This window comes from Stegastes partitus, unplaced genomic scaffold (assembly GCF_000690725.1).
Source record: "Stegastes partitus isolate 25-593 unplaced genomic scaffold, Stegastes_partitus-1.0.2 Scaffold2206, whole genome shotgun sequence".
Classification (NCBI taxonomy): Eukaryota; Metazoa; Chordata; class Actinopteri; family Pomacentridae; genus Stegastes; species Stegastes partitus.
The window spans coordinates 1-15,336 of NW_007579937.1; the positions used below are offsets into that span (position 1 = coordinate 1).

Below are 15,336 nucleotides of genomic sequence, written 5' to 3' on the forward strand. Positions count from 1 at the left end.
AAGCTAAGTGCTCAGGGTTGATAATACTTTTTCACAACTGCTAAAACAACCCATCTTTGACAGTGCTTACTCTAACCTGTATGTTGTATAAGCCGACAGATTCATGAAACGTGTTTGAACACAGCGTCCCTGACAAACCTCTAGAAACATTTCATAGAAAATTACGCAGATTTATCCTCATATTGACTTCCAATCTCCCATCCACCTGCAGTCAAATAGTCCATGTCTGTTTCTAGTTCTTTTTAACTCCTAACTTTACGTATTTTTTTTCTGGTCTTCCTGCGAGATGGATCATGTCAGCTGTTAATCTACTCTCCCCCCAGAGAGCATTACTCCTCTGTAGCAGCCACTGTCTGCACTCAGATCAATTAATGCCGCTGCTGACCATTGACCAGAAAGCCCTGAATTACAGAGACAGTTACAGATGAGACAAAGGGAGACACAAAAGAGTGCGGAGATTAATCAGATTAAATCAAAGTAGATATGAATATGCCTGAGCAGAGTTAGCAACAGTAATAATAAAATAACCGCAGCAAAGAGCGGCTTAAATTTGAATTTTTGCTCTTGTGATTTGTACAGAAGCCTCGTATCAACAAAATTTTATGTACAGAACATCCTTTCAACATAAACTGCAATGTTGTCAACCAGATCTTGGAAAAGAAGATCTTGGTCGCCTACAATTGCATCTACTTTTTGGCCAGTCAATTGGTTGCAGAGAAAATAAAAGGGGCACATTATTGTATTGTTGTAATTTATTTTTTTTGTTGCCTTATTTAATTCTAAATCCACATAAAAAGCTGTTACTTACAGTGTATTAATCAAGCAGTCAACCTTGAGACTACAGCACTACTGACATCACAGCGAAATATCACATTTTTAACACAAATATGATTGAAATGAAACAATATGATTACAAATATACCATAATAAATAGCAGTCACAATAGACTGTTACAACTGCACAAATATTGTTGCTGTTACTCAATGAAAATTAAATATCTAACGGGCAAGCTTAAGGTACAGTTTTATTACATGCACACAAATGTATGTCGTCTGCATAGAAGTGGACTTTTATAATGTATGTAAATGGTGCCCAGAAGCTATATGCAGTATTCTGTGCTTAGAGAACAAAACTAGTTCCATGCATTGACTGTTTTATGGTTGCTTCTTACTAAAGATGTTACGACACATCCCAAAGTAAGTCGATTATACAGATTGTCACCGCAAATTTATGTTACTTTGCAAATTTTACGGCTAAATTCTGGGAATAAAAGTACAGTAACTATAAAATGACCTATTTGGTCGGACATGATTTGATACTGGTGTCATGTTTCTTAACTTTTCGCTCCTGTTATGTATGAAAACAGCTGCAACAGCTGTAAATATGTCAGCTCTGTGACAGTACTGCGCTCCATGTTGTGCTCCAGTGAAGCAGCAGGAGAAACACCCAAGAGATCCGAGAAACTCCCCCGACAAGCAAACTAATAAACTGTCCATGCTTTAGTGGCTGTGTGATGTCGTATAAGCTAGTGAATTAAAACCAATGTTATCATTCTTATAATGAAGAAGTACAGCAGAAAATAAAAGAATAGGAGCCGTAGCAGCTCGTGCAGGGTTAAGCCAGAGAAAGAGTGGCTCATATCATGTCTTTATATAGTCTTTATTTCGCTTTCAGAGCCTCATTAAGCCCATTATACTGTGAGTACCGCGATCACAGCTCTCCACATCCCTCCTTCTCACACACAAAGTCCAGTAGCTGCAAGGTTTGCTGATGTAGATCCCAGGGTGCCTTGATGAAAAACCATTTAACCTGCATGCCTCAGTAAATAGCCACTCAGAAGAAGAAAAAAAAACAGCCACAGAGAATGCAAGAGTAGCAGGAAAGTGACGCAGGAGAAGGTCATTTCTCTTTTGTATTGTTTATTATCACCACTTTCTGAGGTTTTGTGCTTGAACAGGCACATTTGCTTTCCTCGAAGTGTACAGTATGTGTAGGGAATGTAATGAGTCAGGACCAAATAGAAAGAGCCCTCCTTTACAGTAGGGCTGCACAGTAGTGGAAACACCAGCGTTGTAATGTTTTGTTTTTCTACGGCATGAATAAATACAGGAGTTTTCATCACATGACTTGACTAAGTGCATTTAGACAGAATTAATCATTCTAGAGTGATTGGGGTTACTCTTTAGAGGTGCACGTCTGCATAGAAAGAAGCAGTTTGCATCCTTTCTCATGCGGTGCAACACGATCAAAAGCATCCAAAATTGTTTTTTGCGGGTAACAAAACCAGAAATTAAAACTAGAAATTAAATGGGCCCCTGGGCGAAATTATTGCAGGCCAGAGAAATGCTTCTAATATCGTTATTGGAGAAATTTAAGAATGTAGGATCTCCAATTTGTTTGTGCTACATGAATGTTTTCTCTTGTGTTTTATCTCACCAATGCTTTAATAAAAAAAAAATTAAAAAACCTGTGAAAAAATGGTAAAAGACTAGCAGAAAGGGTGCCAGAAATAATATGTTTTAAAAAAAAACAACAACTGTGGAACAGTGACATATTCGAAAACTGTGAAAATAATGACAAATATCTATAAAGTGTTTCTTTTTCTTTTCTTTTTTTTGCTGGTTTAAATTCAGTGAAACTAATTTAATGGTCACACGTAAAAGATCAAATTACTGTTTGTAAAAATACAGATTTATGATGTGGAAGTTATTGACCGTTTTGATCTGTTTTTTTAATTTTTTTTATGGTTAACGCATGAATTAATCTTTTTTTTCTGTGATTTTACTAGATATTATCTGTAACCTAACAAAACAGAAAAATCTCTAAAATAACTGTTCAAGGTATTTACTATTATTTAGTCCTTAATGTACTTTTTTTTTTCTTTCAAAAACAGCAAATATCTGTAAAATAATGATGCTTTTTTGTGGCTGGTTTAAATCCAGAAAAAAGGGTTAATTTTACAGTCAAACATTCTAAATGAACAAATTATTTACGTTTTTCTTTTTACAGTTAATGCAAATGAACATTTTCTGCGATTTTGCTAGTTATTATTTGTAATATAACAAAACAGGAAAAATCAATAAAATAACAGTAAATTGTTTGAAAAAATTACAGTTAAAAACTGTTGAAAGACAAAAACACTTAAAGGCAGCATTGTATGACAAAGTGTAGTATAAATAAATATATCGTAGAAACCAACAAAAAAATGAATTTGCTTATTACAAAGAAAGAAACAAATAAAGTAACTGTTGTAAAAATGTTCTATCTCAGCTCATTACTGGAAAGTTAACAATGATATAGTTATCTGTCTTCATCAAGTAGTTTGTCAAAACGGTGCTTTGGGAACTTTATGAATTTTTGTTGAGTTCATGACCGTTACCAGTCATTTTTGTTTCTGCCTCTAAAAAAATCCAAATTTAGGAAAAACAGTACACGACTATAACTCATTACAGTGTATGGAAGCTAAAATGTGTAAATGATTCAGTGATATTTCAGCTGAGAACGTGTTTAATGTTCAGCCAAATCTTAAATTGAGTGAAATTTGTGCCACAGGAATCAATGCACCCTAAGTTTCCTTGCAGTTTTTGGCGATTTTGAAAAAAAAAAACCTGAACAAGGAGTCATCTGGCAGCTACAGAAACACTATTCTTCCCGGCTCACGGACCTTGTAACAAACCCAGCCCTCTCTCTCTGCTCATTCTCTGCCTTTTCTTCTCGTCCCTCATTCAGCCCACTCACACCGCTGAAGTAAATCCCTCTTTCTCCCTGCTGTTGTTGGAGCCGGTGGGGATGTAACGGTAGACAGCAGAGACTCGGCCACACACAGACAAAGCTGCAGCACACACGCTTCCTCCCTCTTCTTCTTCTTCTTCTTCTTCTTCTTCTTCTTCTTCTTCTTCTTCTACTCTCTCTCTCTCTCGGTGTGTTTTGTGAGCTCAGTGCCGCAGCTCTCAGTGACAAATTGATGTTGCGGCACTTTCCCTTTCTGCAGCCTTAGCATAAAACTGGCCGAACGATGTTCCACCACGGAATTCAATTTCACAGTTGAGTTAGGTTGTTGATTACCCTGCCAAACTCAGATTAATGCGCGTTTAACCAACATGGATCAGGAGACCCCTGGATGACAGCCAGCCAGCGGTGCCGGCCAGCGATAGGGGGGCACGAGACCGGGCTTCCCAGCACCACCACCCCCCCTCGCACACCTGCCTCCGAGTGATTGATTAAAAGAGTTCACACCATGTAATTATACAGCATCCCAACACATCAGGGCTCCTCCTCCTGCCCTGTCTGCACTCGTGTGTGTGTCTTTGTGCGAAGAGAAAGAAACAAATAAAGGGGAGGAGAAAGAGAGAAAGAGAGAGAGAGTTTTTTCATTATGCTCTCAGCCTCCTGAGGATTTATGAGAAAAGAAATCGTGCTGGTTGAAGAACATTTCTGGGAGGTGTGGCAAAGGTAATTTAATTTAGTCTCTGCAGGGTGAAGGCAGCTTCATCTTCTGCTGTTTGTGGAGTGGTGTTTTTTTTTTCTTTTCTTTTTTCTGTGCATCCACTCTGGTTTATATGGATATTTATCCTGCTTGTGTTAAAACGACACACTGATTGTAGGACAGTCACCAGTACACAGGCTGTATACATTAGACATGATCACAGCGATGATCGGGCCACATCCACATCCATCATCTCTACACCGCTTAATTCTCACTAGGGTCATGGGGGGCTGGAGTCTATCCCAGCTGACTCAGGGTGAAGGCAGGTTCACCTGGACAGGTAACCAGTCTATCACAGGGCTACACTTAGAGACAGACAACCAAGCACACTCACATTCACACCTACGGACAATTTAGAATCACCAATTAACCTTAACATGTTTTTGGACCTTGTGGGAGGAAGCCACAGAACCAGGAGAGAACCCACGCTGCACGGGGAGAACATGCAAACTGCACACAGAAAGATTCCGGTGCCCTCATCATGCAAGGTGCTGCCTGCCATTGGGAGCAACGTCGGGTTCAGTGTCTTGCCCAAGAGCGCTTCGACTGTGGAGGCGCCAGGGATTGAACCACCAACCTTACGATCAGAAGACAACCACCTGAGCCACAGTCGCCCTTACAGATCTGCTATGATTACAGTTACAGTCACATTATACTAATCACAAATATGGTGGCTGTTACTCAGTGATAATTAAATGTCTATAACAGGCAAGCATTGGGTAAAATTAAACCCTTTAATAACATGTACACAGATGTGTGTCATCTGCGTAGAAGTGTACATTTATTATGTATGTAAATTATGCCCAAAGGTGCACACAATATTGTCCTAAACAGTTCCACACCGTGGCTGCAAGGTGTCACAGTGGTTGTCACTGCGTCCCGGTGAGGACACCCAGGATCTTTCTGCGTGGAGTCTCCATGCTCTCCCTGTGCAGTGTGGGTTCTCTCCGGGTTCTCCAGCTTTCTCCCACACAGTCCAAAAACATATTGAGGTTAATTGGTGATTCTAAATTGTCCGTAGGTGTGAATGTGAGTGTGCTTGGTGGTCTGTCTCTAAGTGTAGCCCTGTGATAGACTGGTTACCTGTCCAGGGTGTACCCTACCTTCACCCTGAGTTGACTGAGATAGACTCCAGCCCCCCACGACCCTAGTGAGGATGAAGCAGTGTATAGATAATGGATGGATGGAGTTCCTCACCAGATTGTATCATTGATTTCTGACTAAAAACACATCCAAAATAAGTAGAAACTGCAGATTAACACCTAAAGTTGTCTGCTTGTGTTAAAATGACACCCTGTTTGTTCGACAGTTCTTACACCGTCGATTATACTTTAAATTAGACATAAATTAGGGCTCAAGAATTAATTAAAATATTATCAAAATCACAACAAAGCCAAGTGGAATATCCAGATATTTTGATAAGGGTCAAATGTGTCGCAACATTCACTACAAATTAAGCATTGTGTTGCTGCAGAGATGCAATTTGTTTTCTCTGTATGTTTGAGATTCAGGAGCTTTTATTTGTCACGTGCTCATCCAGTGAAATGCAAAACCAGCCCAATATGGTCCATATGATAACAGATATCGTCCTTGAAAAGCAGTTTCTAACATGTTGTCCATACAGGTGATTTGCTTATTGTGCAAATTAGCACTCAGCAGCTAATAAATGCTAATGACTCATACAGAACATTTCTACTATGAAACTTTGGGATACTCAGCATTTCCTGGTTCATAATTAGGTTCCATTTCTGGCAAGTAGAATATACGTCTTTTGATTCTCTGAACATGACTAAACATGCAAGTAATTGATAATAAATAGATGATTAACGTGTAAATAAATGATCAACTCTGAGCTCACAATGGAGATTTTTTTTCACCGTGTAGCACATTAGTGTGTGTACTCCTGGCCCATTATGAGTCATTTAAGGTGAGTCATACACCTGCGCTTTTAATAGCTCTCTCTGAGTCAAGCTCTGCAATGCTCACAGTGTGGGTTACACACACACACACACACACACACACACACACACAGTGTACAGTGCAGCACAACTTTGAAGGTGTTTCTTAAGGAAGAGGTGTGTCCCAGATCTGAAAGCTCTCTGGGCTCCCGGCTGATGAATGGAGAAGCCGAGGAGCTCTGCAGGGTGGTGAGGATGAAGTATGAGGCCTGTCCCGCGGACTAAATGTTCTCCGTTTGCGCCGTCTAAGGCTAATGTACCTGCACAGGCTGTACGGCCGTGCATGTACATTTGCACGTCCGACATGATGGACTCACAGATTTTGAGGCGTGTTTCTGCTCAATGAGTGAAGATTCAGGGCTGTTCCACTGTCAAATCAAGTGCAAGATGACTTTGATTCAGAGTTTCTTTACTCTAGTATGTGTCCTTTCTGCACATCTGTAGCCTTTCCAATGGAACTTGTCTATAATTCATAGGTGGGATTGACTAATGTGCTGTTTTCAGAGCTGATACTGGTACAGATTATAAATCAAGGAGGCCGGTTGCCTCAGATTTGGTATTTTGCTAGAATGAAGAAGAAGAATTGTCCCAGTGCATGCTGGGAGGGTTGCAATCACATCTTTCAGCCATGTTTTTTAAACTCTTTTGTCATTTAAAATACAAGAAAACTTTACTCAGGATTAACAAATCCAATTTTTAAATGACGAGATTCAGCAGTATTAATTTAGCCTGATATTAGCATGTTAGCCTGAGCTATTAAAGAAACATTTGAAGGCTGCAGGTGTGTGTTCAGGATTATTCAGCTGTCAAACTTTCTGGTGGTTGCTTCAGCACTTTTTCCACCTTAATAAAACCTCTGCCTATGCATATGTAATCCACATTTCCCTGCCTGTGTAACTGTACAGTGTTTATTAAAATCCATTGTCCTTCCTCCGACTCTTGCAGGCCGACTACGAGCGTCCGTCTCGTGATGACAGTCCCCAGGTCACGGGTGGTGACACCTACCCCCGAGGGCCTCTCAAGCTACCTCAGAGCCACAGCAAGCCGCCTGGTTACCCCCCAGTGCACCTACCGTACCCCCCGATCTTCCACCATTACAAGCCCTCGCCCTACCACCATCCTCCCTCCCAGCCCAGCCCACCGTACACCCCACAGGTACAGCACCGGCACATACAGACAATTCAGTTCTACTACAAATCAAACTGTTGTCTGTCTAACCTTTTGTTTGCAAACACTTGACCAGATGATCCTATACGACATACGACTTTTAAAATATTGTTTCTGTCCAGTTAAAACCATGTTTCCCTTGAAAAATCCTACAAACATGCAAGTAATCCTCAATTGGCTGAAAATTGATTCTCACAGAACAGCAATGACTGTGCTGCAGATTAAGAAAGGAAAATGATTTTTTATTATGTTTTCCCTTTGAAAACAGAGTGCTTTTCGCAAATACAGTAAATTTAGGGGTAAAAAATATATCTGTCATGCAGAATCATCAGTTTTTTTGAACAATTTCTGCTCTGATTTGCCTGAATTTTTTATATATAGCATGAAATGTGGTTATTTTCGAAGATGCTTGTTATGCTGTCAGTTGATATTTCAATATTCTTTTAAATTGCCCGTTGACCTGCTTTCGTTGTGTTTTTTCACACATTGATATTTGAGAGCATGAAAAATCTGCACATTTTAAAACAACAAATTGTGAATCAGTGACATGATGAGAAATTACAGTGAAAATGTCAGGCTTTTATCTTCAACAGTTCCTGACATACTGTGGCTCAAACAGATCAGTCAAATTTCAATATGCAAAAAAAATAAATCATGCTTCATCTTGGACACCATTTAAAATTATCCACAGTTTATAATAATTAAGTTTAAAGCAAATCAAAAATGATCGAGCAGAAGTCAGATCTTTATTTTTCTGTCTCACTTTGTGTACCTCTGTGTCGTTCTTCCAGGGGGCGTACTCTCAGCCTTCGTCACCCTACATCCCTCCGGGGGCTTATCCGCCTCCTTCATGGGGGTCGAGCTCCGACACTCAGCCCTCCAGAGTCTCCCACGAGCAGTTCAGAGCTGCACTACAACTGGTGGTCAACCCAGGTGAGAAGATTAGTCCAGCAGCAGAAGAAGAGCGTCAACGTAGTCGTGGTCCAGCTGGAAATGTCCTCACACTGGCTTTAACTCGGAGAATGTTTGGGATGAACATCATGACCTGAGCAAGATGTTGGTTTATCATATATAAAATTTAAGTGCCACCTACAAACAAATAAAGCTCCTCCAAGTTCTGATGTTCATTTCAACAAATTGCTTAAATAGTGGGGCACATAATTGTCTATAAAGCATCAAATTTGGCATGCACATGACTTACAGGAAGCTCATTTAGGAAAAAAGTGTTAGCATTTTAGCGTTAGCAATGGTATTTTTCAAGATGGCGGACATTGGCGCCATATTTTGGGACGTTTTTAAAGATTTTATTAACTCGGTTGTCCAATTTTTCTAATAATACCATTTCATTGTTGAAACCGAACACATCTGAACCTTTAAAAAACAGTAAAATCTCTGTAATTCAAAGTAGTAATCAAACAGCAAAAGGATGGGTGAGTTAATTCAAACTTATTGATACTCTTGGACTGCAACAACACTTTGACTTAAGAAGGTATTTTGAAATATCAGTTTGAATGGCCTACTAACATTGACTTATGCTTGTTTTTTTCCTACTGTTTGATTCCAGATTCTACAGATTAGGGTTTATTAGAACTTTGAGAACATTAAACATCTGAATGCTAAAACAATATCACAGTTGTTAAAAACACTCACTACTTTCTAGAACCTACACTTGGATCCACTTCAGATTGATCAAAAGCTAGCAATTATTGCGTAAGGTATCATGTTAGAATATGCTAAATTCCACATATGTTGAGACCAAAACCAAGAAAATTGCTCGACAAGATCCTGGTGTGTGAAAGAATGTTTGGTCACATATTGGAAATGGCAGCCATCTTGAAAAATGGCCACCATCTGAAACGCCCTACGGTGCACACAAGAGCCAGTTCTGGTACTCGTATGATGTTTGCAGTTATCTGCTTAACTAGAACCCACTTCTTTCTCACAATTATCAGTAAGGAAACCATGAAAACTAATGCACATTTGCAGCCGTTAGTTTGTTTAACAGGGAAGCACGCCGCAATGATGCTTCAGACATCGTTGTACAAACTGGAAGTCTGTTAGAAAAGCCCTGAAGCGTGAAAAAGGGATGTTTCTTTCTTTCTTTCTTTGTGTGTCACTGTTGTTGCACCACAATTAAGATGCGTTTTCATTTGACATCAGGCGACCCTCGGGAATACCTGGACAGCTTTATCAAGATCGGCGAGGGCTCCACGGGTATCGTGTGCATCGCCAGCGAGAAACACAGCGGCAAGCAGGTGGCGGTGAAGAAGATGGACCTGAGGAAGCAGCAGAGGAGAGAGCTGCTCTTCAACGAGGTGTGAAACTCAAAAAAAATCGTCTATTTTAACCGAGCTTTGCACAACACATATATCCCAGCAGATTTGTCGTATGGATTTATTTGGATGTAAATTGAGAAGCGCGATGCCCGCAACGTTTGTCACAGATTGTTGAAAGCTTAAACAAGCAGAGATGAAATGGGTTTAAATAGCATCATTAAACGTGCCGCTTTATGCCGAGCACATAAAAATGCATCCGAGTTGTTTGCTAATTAATGGAAAAACACGAGTTGGCTTTGCCTCTGACATACATTCATACCAATTAAACCACTAACACATTTTTTTTTTTGCATCTGTAATTGCATTTATTTAAATTTAAGCCGTGTTCACAGTGAAAACAGTGCAAGAAATGTATTCATAGCTGTCTGTGTTCACGGAGTTGAAAAATGAGCGACGTATCATTTCCACTCGACGTAAAAACAAAACAAAACTCATATTTGCAGGCAAACTGCTTGTTTAGCACAAAAGTGTGTGAAGTGAGTAAAGGCTGATTCCTGCCTGCCGTTTTCTGCTCTGCTTCTATTTTGGGTTTGTAGGAGAGGAAACGCACACCGAGAGACTTCATGCATGTTTGCTGGCATGTGCGCGTGCAGTGAACACAGATGTGCAGCTGTGGGTGTTCAGCTGGGAACTAATTTGCTTCATGTAATCCTATTAATTTCTGAGTGTAATCCTTGTATGGTTAAGCCTCCAGAACATGTTCACATTAGACAAAGGAAAGTTAAATTAATTTAAAAAAAAACATGAAATTACATGAATACATTTAATAAACTGCTGAAATAGTACATGAATTAATTGTAACACACTGAACATGGGTGCAGGGATGCTGTTTTATATTAATGGTTCTTAACCTGTGGAGGAATGCGACTCCCTACAGCGTGCTCTTCTTGATTTTTATCATTTTCCTATTAACTTGTTTTTTTAAAATGCATCCATTTTAATTTTTTTGAGGGCATTTTGCTTTTATTTTGATGGGCGCAGTAGAGATGGGCAGGAGAAGGGAGGAAAGACATCAGGGGAGTGACCACTAGTTCGATTTCTCCCATTTAATATGAAATCAGCTACTGGGTCGCCCACAGAATTGGATTTTTCCAGCCACACATACACATATATATAATTATATATATACATATTTTTCCCACCTTATTTCAGACAATCTGACTCACCTGTAGATTTTGGGAATAACTTATTTGCCATTTCTGCAGTGGATTTCACACAGCTTTCTCCTCCTCTTCCGCTATCTGTCTATTACTATTTTTAAATCCCTACAGGAAACAGCAACCACCGAGCGGCAACTTCAACACCGGAAAGTTTAGCAGAGGATTTGGATCATGCAATAAGACAAACTTGTTTGGTTCTTTTAGGGAACGAACGCCTCCTCCGTGCACTAATGTTTCATCAAAACAACTCCCCCATCACTGCTTTGTCGGGGCACCAGTGCTGCATCCTGGGCTTAGAGCCTCTTAATGCAATTCTGATTAAAGCAATACAAGCAAGTCAGATGGTTGTTCCTCCTATGGTATAATGATAATAAGGTGCAGCCAGACTGTTCTCCAGAGCTGTGTAGGTTAATCTGACTCTGCAAGACTAAATTTTAGAGAACATCCAGTCATTATGCCTACGCTTATTGTGATGACAGAAGCAGACATAGTGCTTTTCAAATGTACACATTCACCGGGCAGCATAAGAAAACTGCTTTAAATTACAAGTAAAACATGGCGTATTTGTTTTTATGTAATGTTTTAAAACACACCTGTACATTTTCAGTCATCATCTGCCTGTTAATGTTAATTTTGTGGCATCGTACATCCCTATAGTTCCCTACTCTTAACTTTACAGGTTAAAAACTGAGGTTTTATATCATACAGTAAGTGTGTTTTTAGTGTTTTCTGCATATCCCGGATACCAATATAGAAACAATAGGCCAATGACGGCTCTGTATCACAATCATCATACGAATAAACACACTATTCTACTGTTTATTTCTCATTTACACAACAATATACTTGCTGCCGTATTTGAGTTTGAGATTTACTTTGCTGCCTGATGCATGTTACAAACGAAAGCAGTGAGCCAGTAGAAGTAATACAAATAAACCAAAGTTGTTTCTGCCCCTGTGTGTGTGTGTTTTAGGTGGTGATCATGAGGGACTACCATCATGAAAACGTTGTGGACATGTACAACAGTTACCTGGTGGGAGACGAGCTGTGGGTCGTCATGGAGTTCCTGGAGGGCGGAGCGCTCACCGACATCGTGACTCACACCAGGTGATCCGTCGCCTCTCCCGAATACAGGAAGATAACAAATGACAGCTGAAATGTAAAATAATGAACAAGGTTAGATGATGCAGGAGCAGTTTCAGAGTTTCTAAACAGGAGTACAAGAAAGCTGAAAGGTGCGTTTTTATTACAGGATGATGATTTTGTTGACTTCCTCGAGTAAGAACAAACAAAAGAGGCAGCATGTAATAACCTCAGGATGACGGTTTGAACATATTTAGTAAAGTTGTCCATCGCAATATACTAGTATTGAGAAAAAACACGATATTTACTGTAAATATTCCAGTACCACTAACTATCTATTCAGCGCTTCAACAAAGGAACAACATACAGCTAAACAGCATTATTAGTTTTGTTTGAGACGCCACGATGTTGTGAACTTTATATAAATTATTATACTTATATCTGACAGCATGTTGTTAAAAAAAAAAACTCGTTAAAGACGGTGAAAATCTGGCAACCTTAAAACTCCTTAAACCACAACAGAAAAGTAAAAAACTTTAAAAGAATTGGTGAAAATAACACCAAATACCTGTAAGATCTATTTTTTTAACAGATTTATATACAGTAAAAGAACAAATTACTATTTGTGCAAATACATTATGGACAGTTTTTAGACTTTACTAGATGTTATCTGTAATTTAACAAAACAGGAAAAATCTGTGAAATAACAGCTTCAATAATTATTTAACATTTTTCAGATCTTAATATACTTTTTTTTTTTTTGAAATAACTGCAAATATCTGTACAATAATTATATTTTGCTGATAAAAATAGTATAATTTTGACATCAAATGTTTTAAAAGAATGAATTTATTTTAAAAAATACAGATTTTTGATTTGTTTATTATTTTTATTCACAATTTTTATTCATTGACTAGTAAATGACAACTTTTTTCTGGGATTTTACTAATTATCTGTAATTTTAAAAATGTAAAATGACGATAAATTGTTCAGGATATTATAGTTAAAAGCTTTTGTTCCAGTAACTTATATAAAAACACGAGATTTTGAGATGCAGATTTTCAGTTTCTGCCTGCTCCTCCTGGATGTTTTTACCAAACAGATGTGAAAGTGATCTGAATCCTCTCATCCAACTCTCTGCATGAAAACAAATATAATCTCACACTAGTCCTTTAAAACCTCAACAGCTGTGCTTGGACTGAAGCACGACTGAAAAAGGTGCTAAAATATTACTCTTTGGGGAAAAAAATGAATTTGAAGTCGCAGAAATGAGGCCACAGCTTTGTGTGTGTGTGTTTAATGCATGTGGACACAGTCTGAGGGATTTTTTAGGCAATGTCGGTGATAGCAAATAAATAAAGATGCATTTTTGTACTTCATGTAATTTGCTTCTCGCATCAGAAACATCTCAGAGGCTGTAATCCAGCATTGGCTCTGATAGTTTCAGGATTATTGTTCTCCAACTTTCCCAAATCGCTCCCGTGTTGTGGAGTCGTGCTCCTGAGCTGCCGCCTCATTGTTTTAAGCTTACTCTGTGCTTGGTGTTTAATTACAGTCATTTGCGCGGAGTGTCAGCATTAGCGCTGCGCGGTGTCGGATGCTAATAACACGCTTTGGTGGGGCTGAGCACCGCTGCTTCTGAGCGTCTCCCACACAGATGTTGGGCTGCTCGTGTGTGCGACGGGAGAAAGTTTGCATGAGCGCCTTTAAGAATGGAAATCGAAGTAAATGGCATATAATTGGACATGTGTTTTCTCTTTAACGCTGCCTTTTTCTGTCTCTCACACATGAGTAAGTGGTTATTAATGTCTGGAGCAAAATGTTTTCACCAATCAGAAGGAACACACACAGAAAGATGTCATTAAAGTCTCCTTTTTTGATTAGTAGCTGCACAAGCTGACCTCTTGATTTAATTATTTGGCCTCACAGTTTGTAACCGAGGAGGGAATATGTGAGGAAAAAACAGCAGAGTATTTTCTTCCCTGGTAATTTCAGCCTCATTTGTCCAGGTGAAAGCTTTTGTGCTATTTCTGTTAAGCCTTTTGTTGTGGAAATAACTGCATTGTGCGAAGCCTCATCAGCTCGCTGGCAGCGAAACACGCACAAACCGACGACGGAATCGGCCGCGGCACAATCTCCTGAACCATTTCAGTCACGTTCGGCTTTCAATTATGCGTTAGAAGTTGGTTAATGAGCTGCACTTCACAGGGGCTTTATCCAGTGTTACTGAAAAAAAAAAAAAGCATACGTATTTGAGTGTGCATGTGTGTGTTCATGCTTGCATGTTTGTGTAAGTGTGTGTGCGTAGGTGCATGTGTAATTCTCCTCCCCTTGACAACCTTTACAGGCTCATTAAAATTGTTTTTCACTTTGTGAAACAATTTTCTATTTCAGTGATCCTGTATTCTATTCATTTGTGTGTGTCCGTGTGTGTGTGTGTGTGTGTGTGTGTGTAAGAGGTGAGTCGTTTTTTATTTTACCGTCTCCATCCCGTTCACTTAGTGTTAGCCGGTTGTTTTTCCATCAGCGGAAAGCTCATTTATCTCTCTTGATTGTAAAGGCATACATGTGTGACAATAAAATCTGCTGCAGTCTGTAGTGTGGAATGTGTGTGTCTGATATATGTATAGTTGTGTGTGTGTGTGTGTGTGTGTGTGTGTGTGTGTGTGTGTGTGTCGCCTGGGGGTTTATTCTCATAATGCAGATTTGTAAGTGGTTGCTCAAACAGTGGGATCTTTAAGAGTCTTTAAGAGACGAGCGTTAGTGCAACAATTAAAGAACAAACAGTGTGTGTACTTCATATGCTCACGTGTGTGTACGTTCCCTCGGTCCGGTTGTGTGTCTGTACTTCAGAGCGCACACTTCCAAACACACAGCACGGCCCGGCCAGCTGGGTCTGGATGTTAATGTTCAGTGGAGCCGTGAGTTTCTGTGTGAGCTCAGTCAGACGCACTGCATCGCCTCGACTCTCCATATGGGACCCTCCTGCCCGCTCTGCAGCCGCTGCAGGCTACGGGGGGATATTTTCAAACTGGATTTCTGCTCCGTCTCTGTAGTGCTGGACTGTAATCTCTTTAGGACGACTCTAAAGGCTGAAGCCAGACTCAAAGCTTAACCCCCAAAACCTGGCGGTCCTTGATTGGAAA

The 15,336-nt window shown here is 39.6% G+C and overlaps 1 protein-coding gene across 1 annotated transcript in view; it reads left to right on the forward strand.

Annotated features, from left to right (window-relative positions):
- Positions 1–7,389: 7,389 nt before the first annotated feature.
- The window catches only part of pak5 (p21 protein (Cdc42/Rac)-activated kinase 5), a gene marked incomplete at its 5' end in the record, with an annotated part of 18,626 nt that continues 10,679 nt past the window's right edge, over positions 7,390–15,336 (forward strand). The window contains 4 exons of the mRNA XM_008304383.1: positions 7,390–7,599; positions 8,403–8,544; positions 9,772–9,926; positions 12,081–12,214. Of these exons, the coding sequence (XP_008302605.1) occupies positions 7,390–7,599; positions 8,403–8,544; positions 9,772–9,926; positions 12,081–12,214 (641 nt within the window). The remainder of the gene's footprint in view (positions 7,600–8,402; positions 8,545–9,771; positions 9,927–12,080; positions 12,215–15,336) is intronic.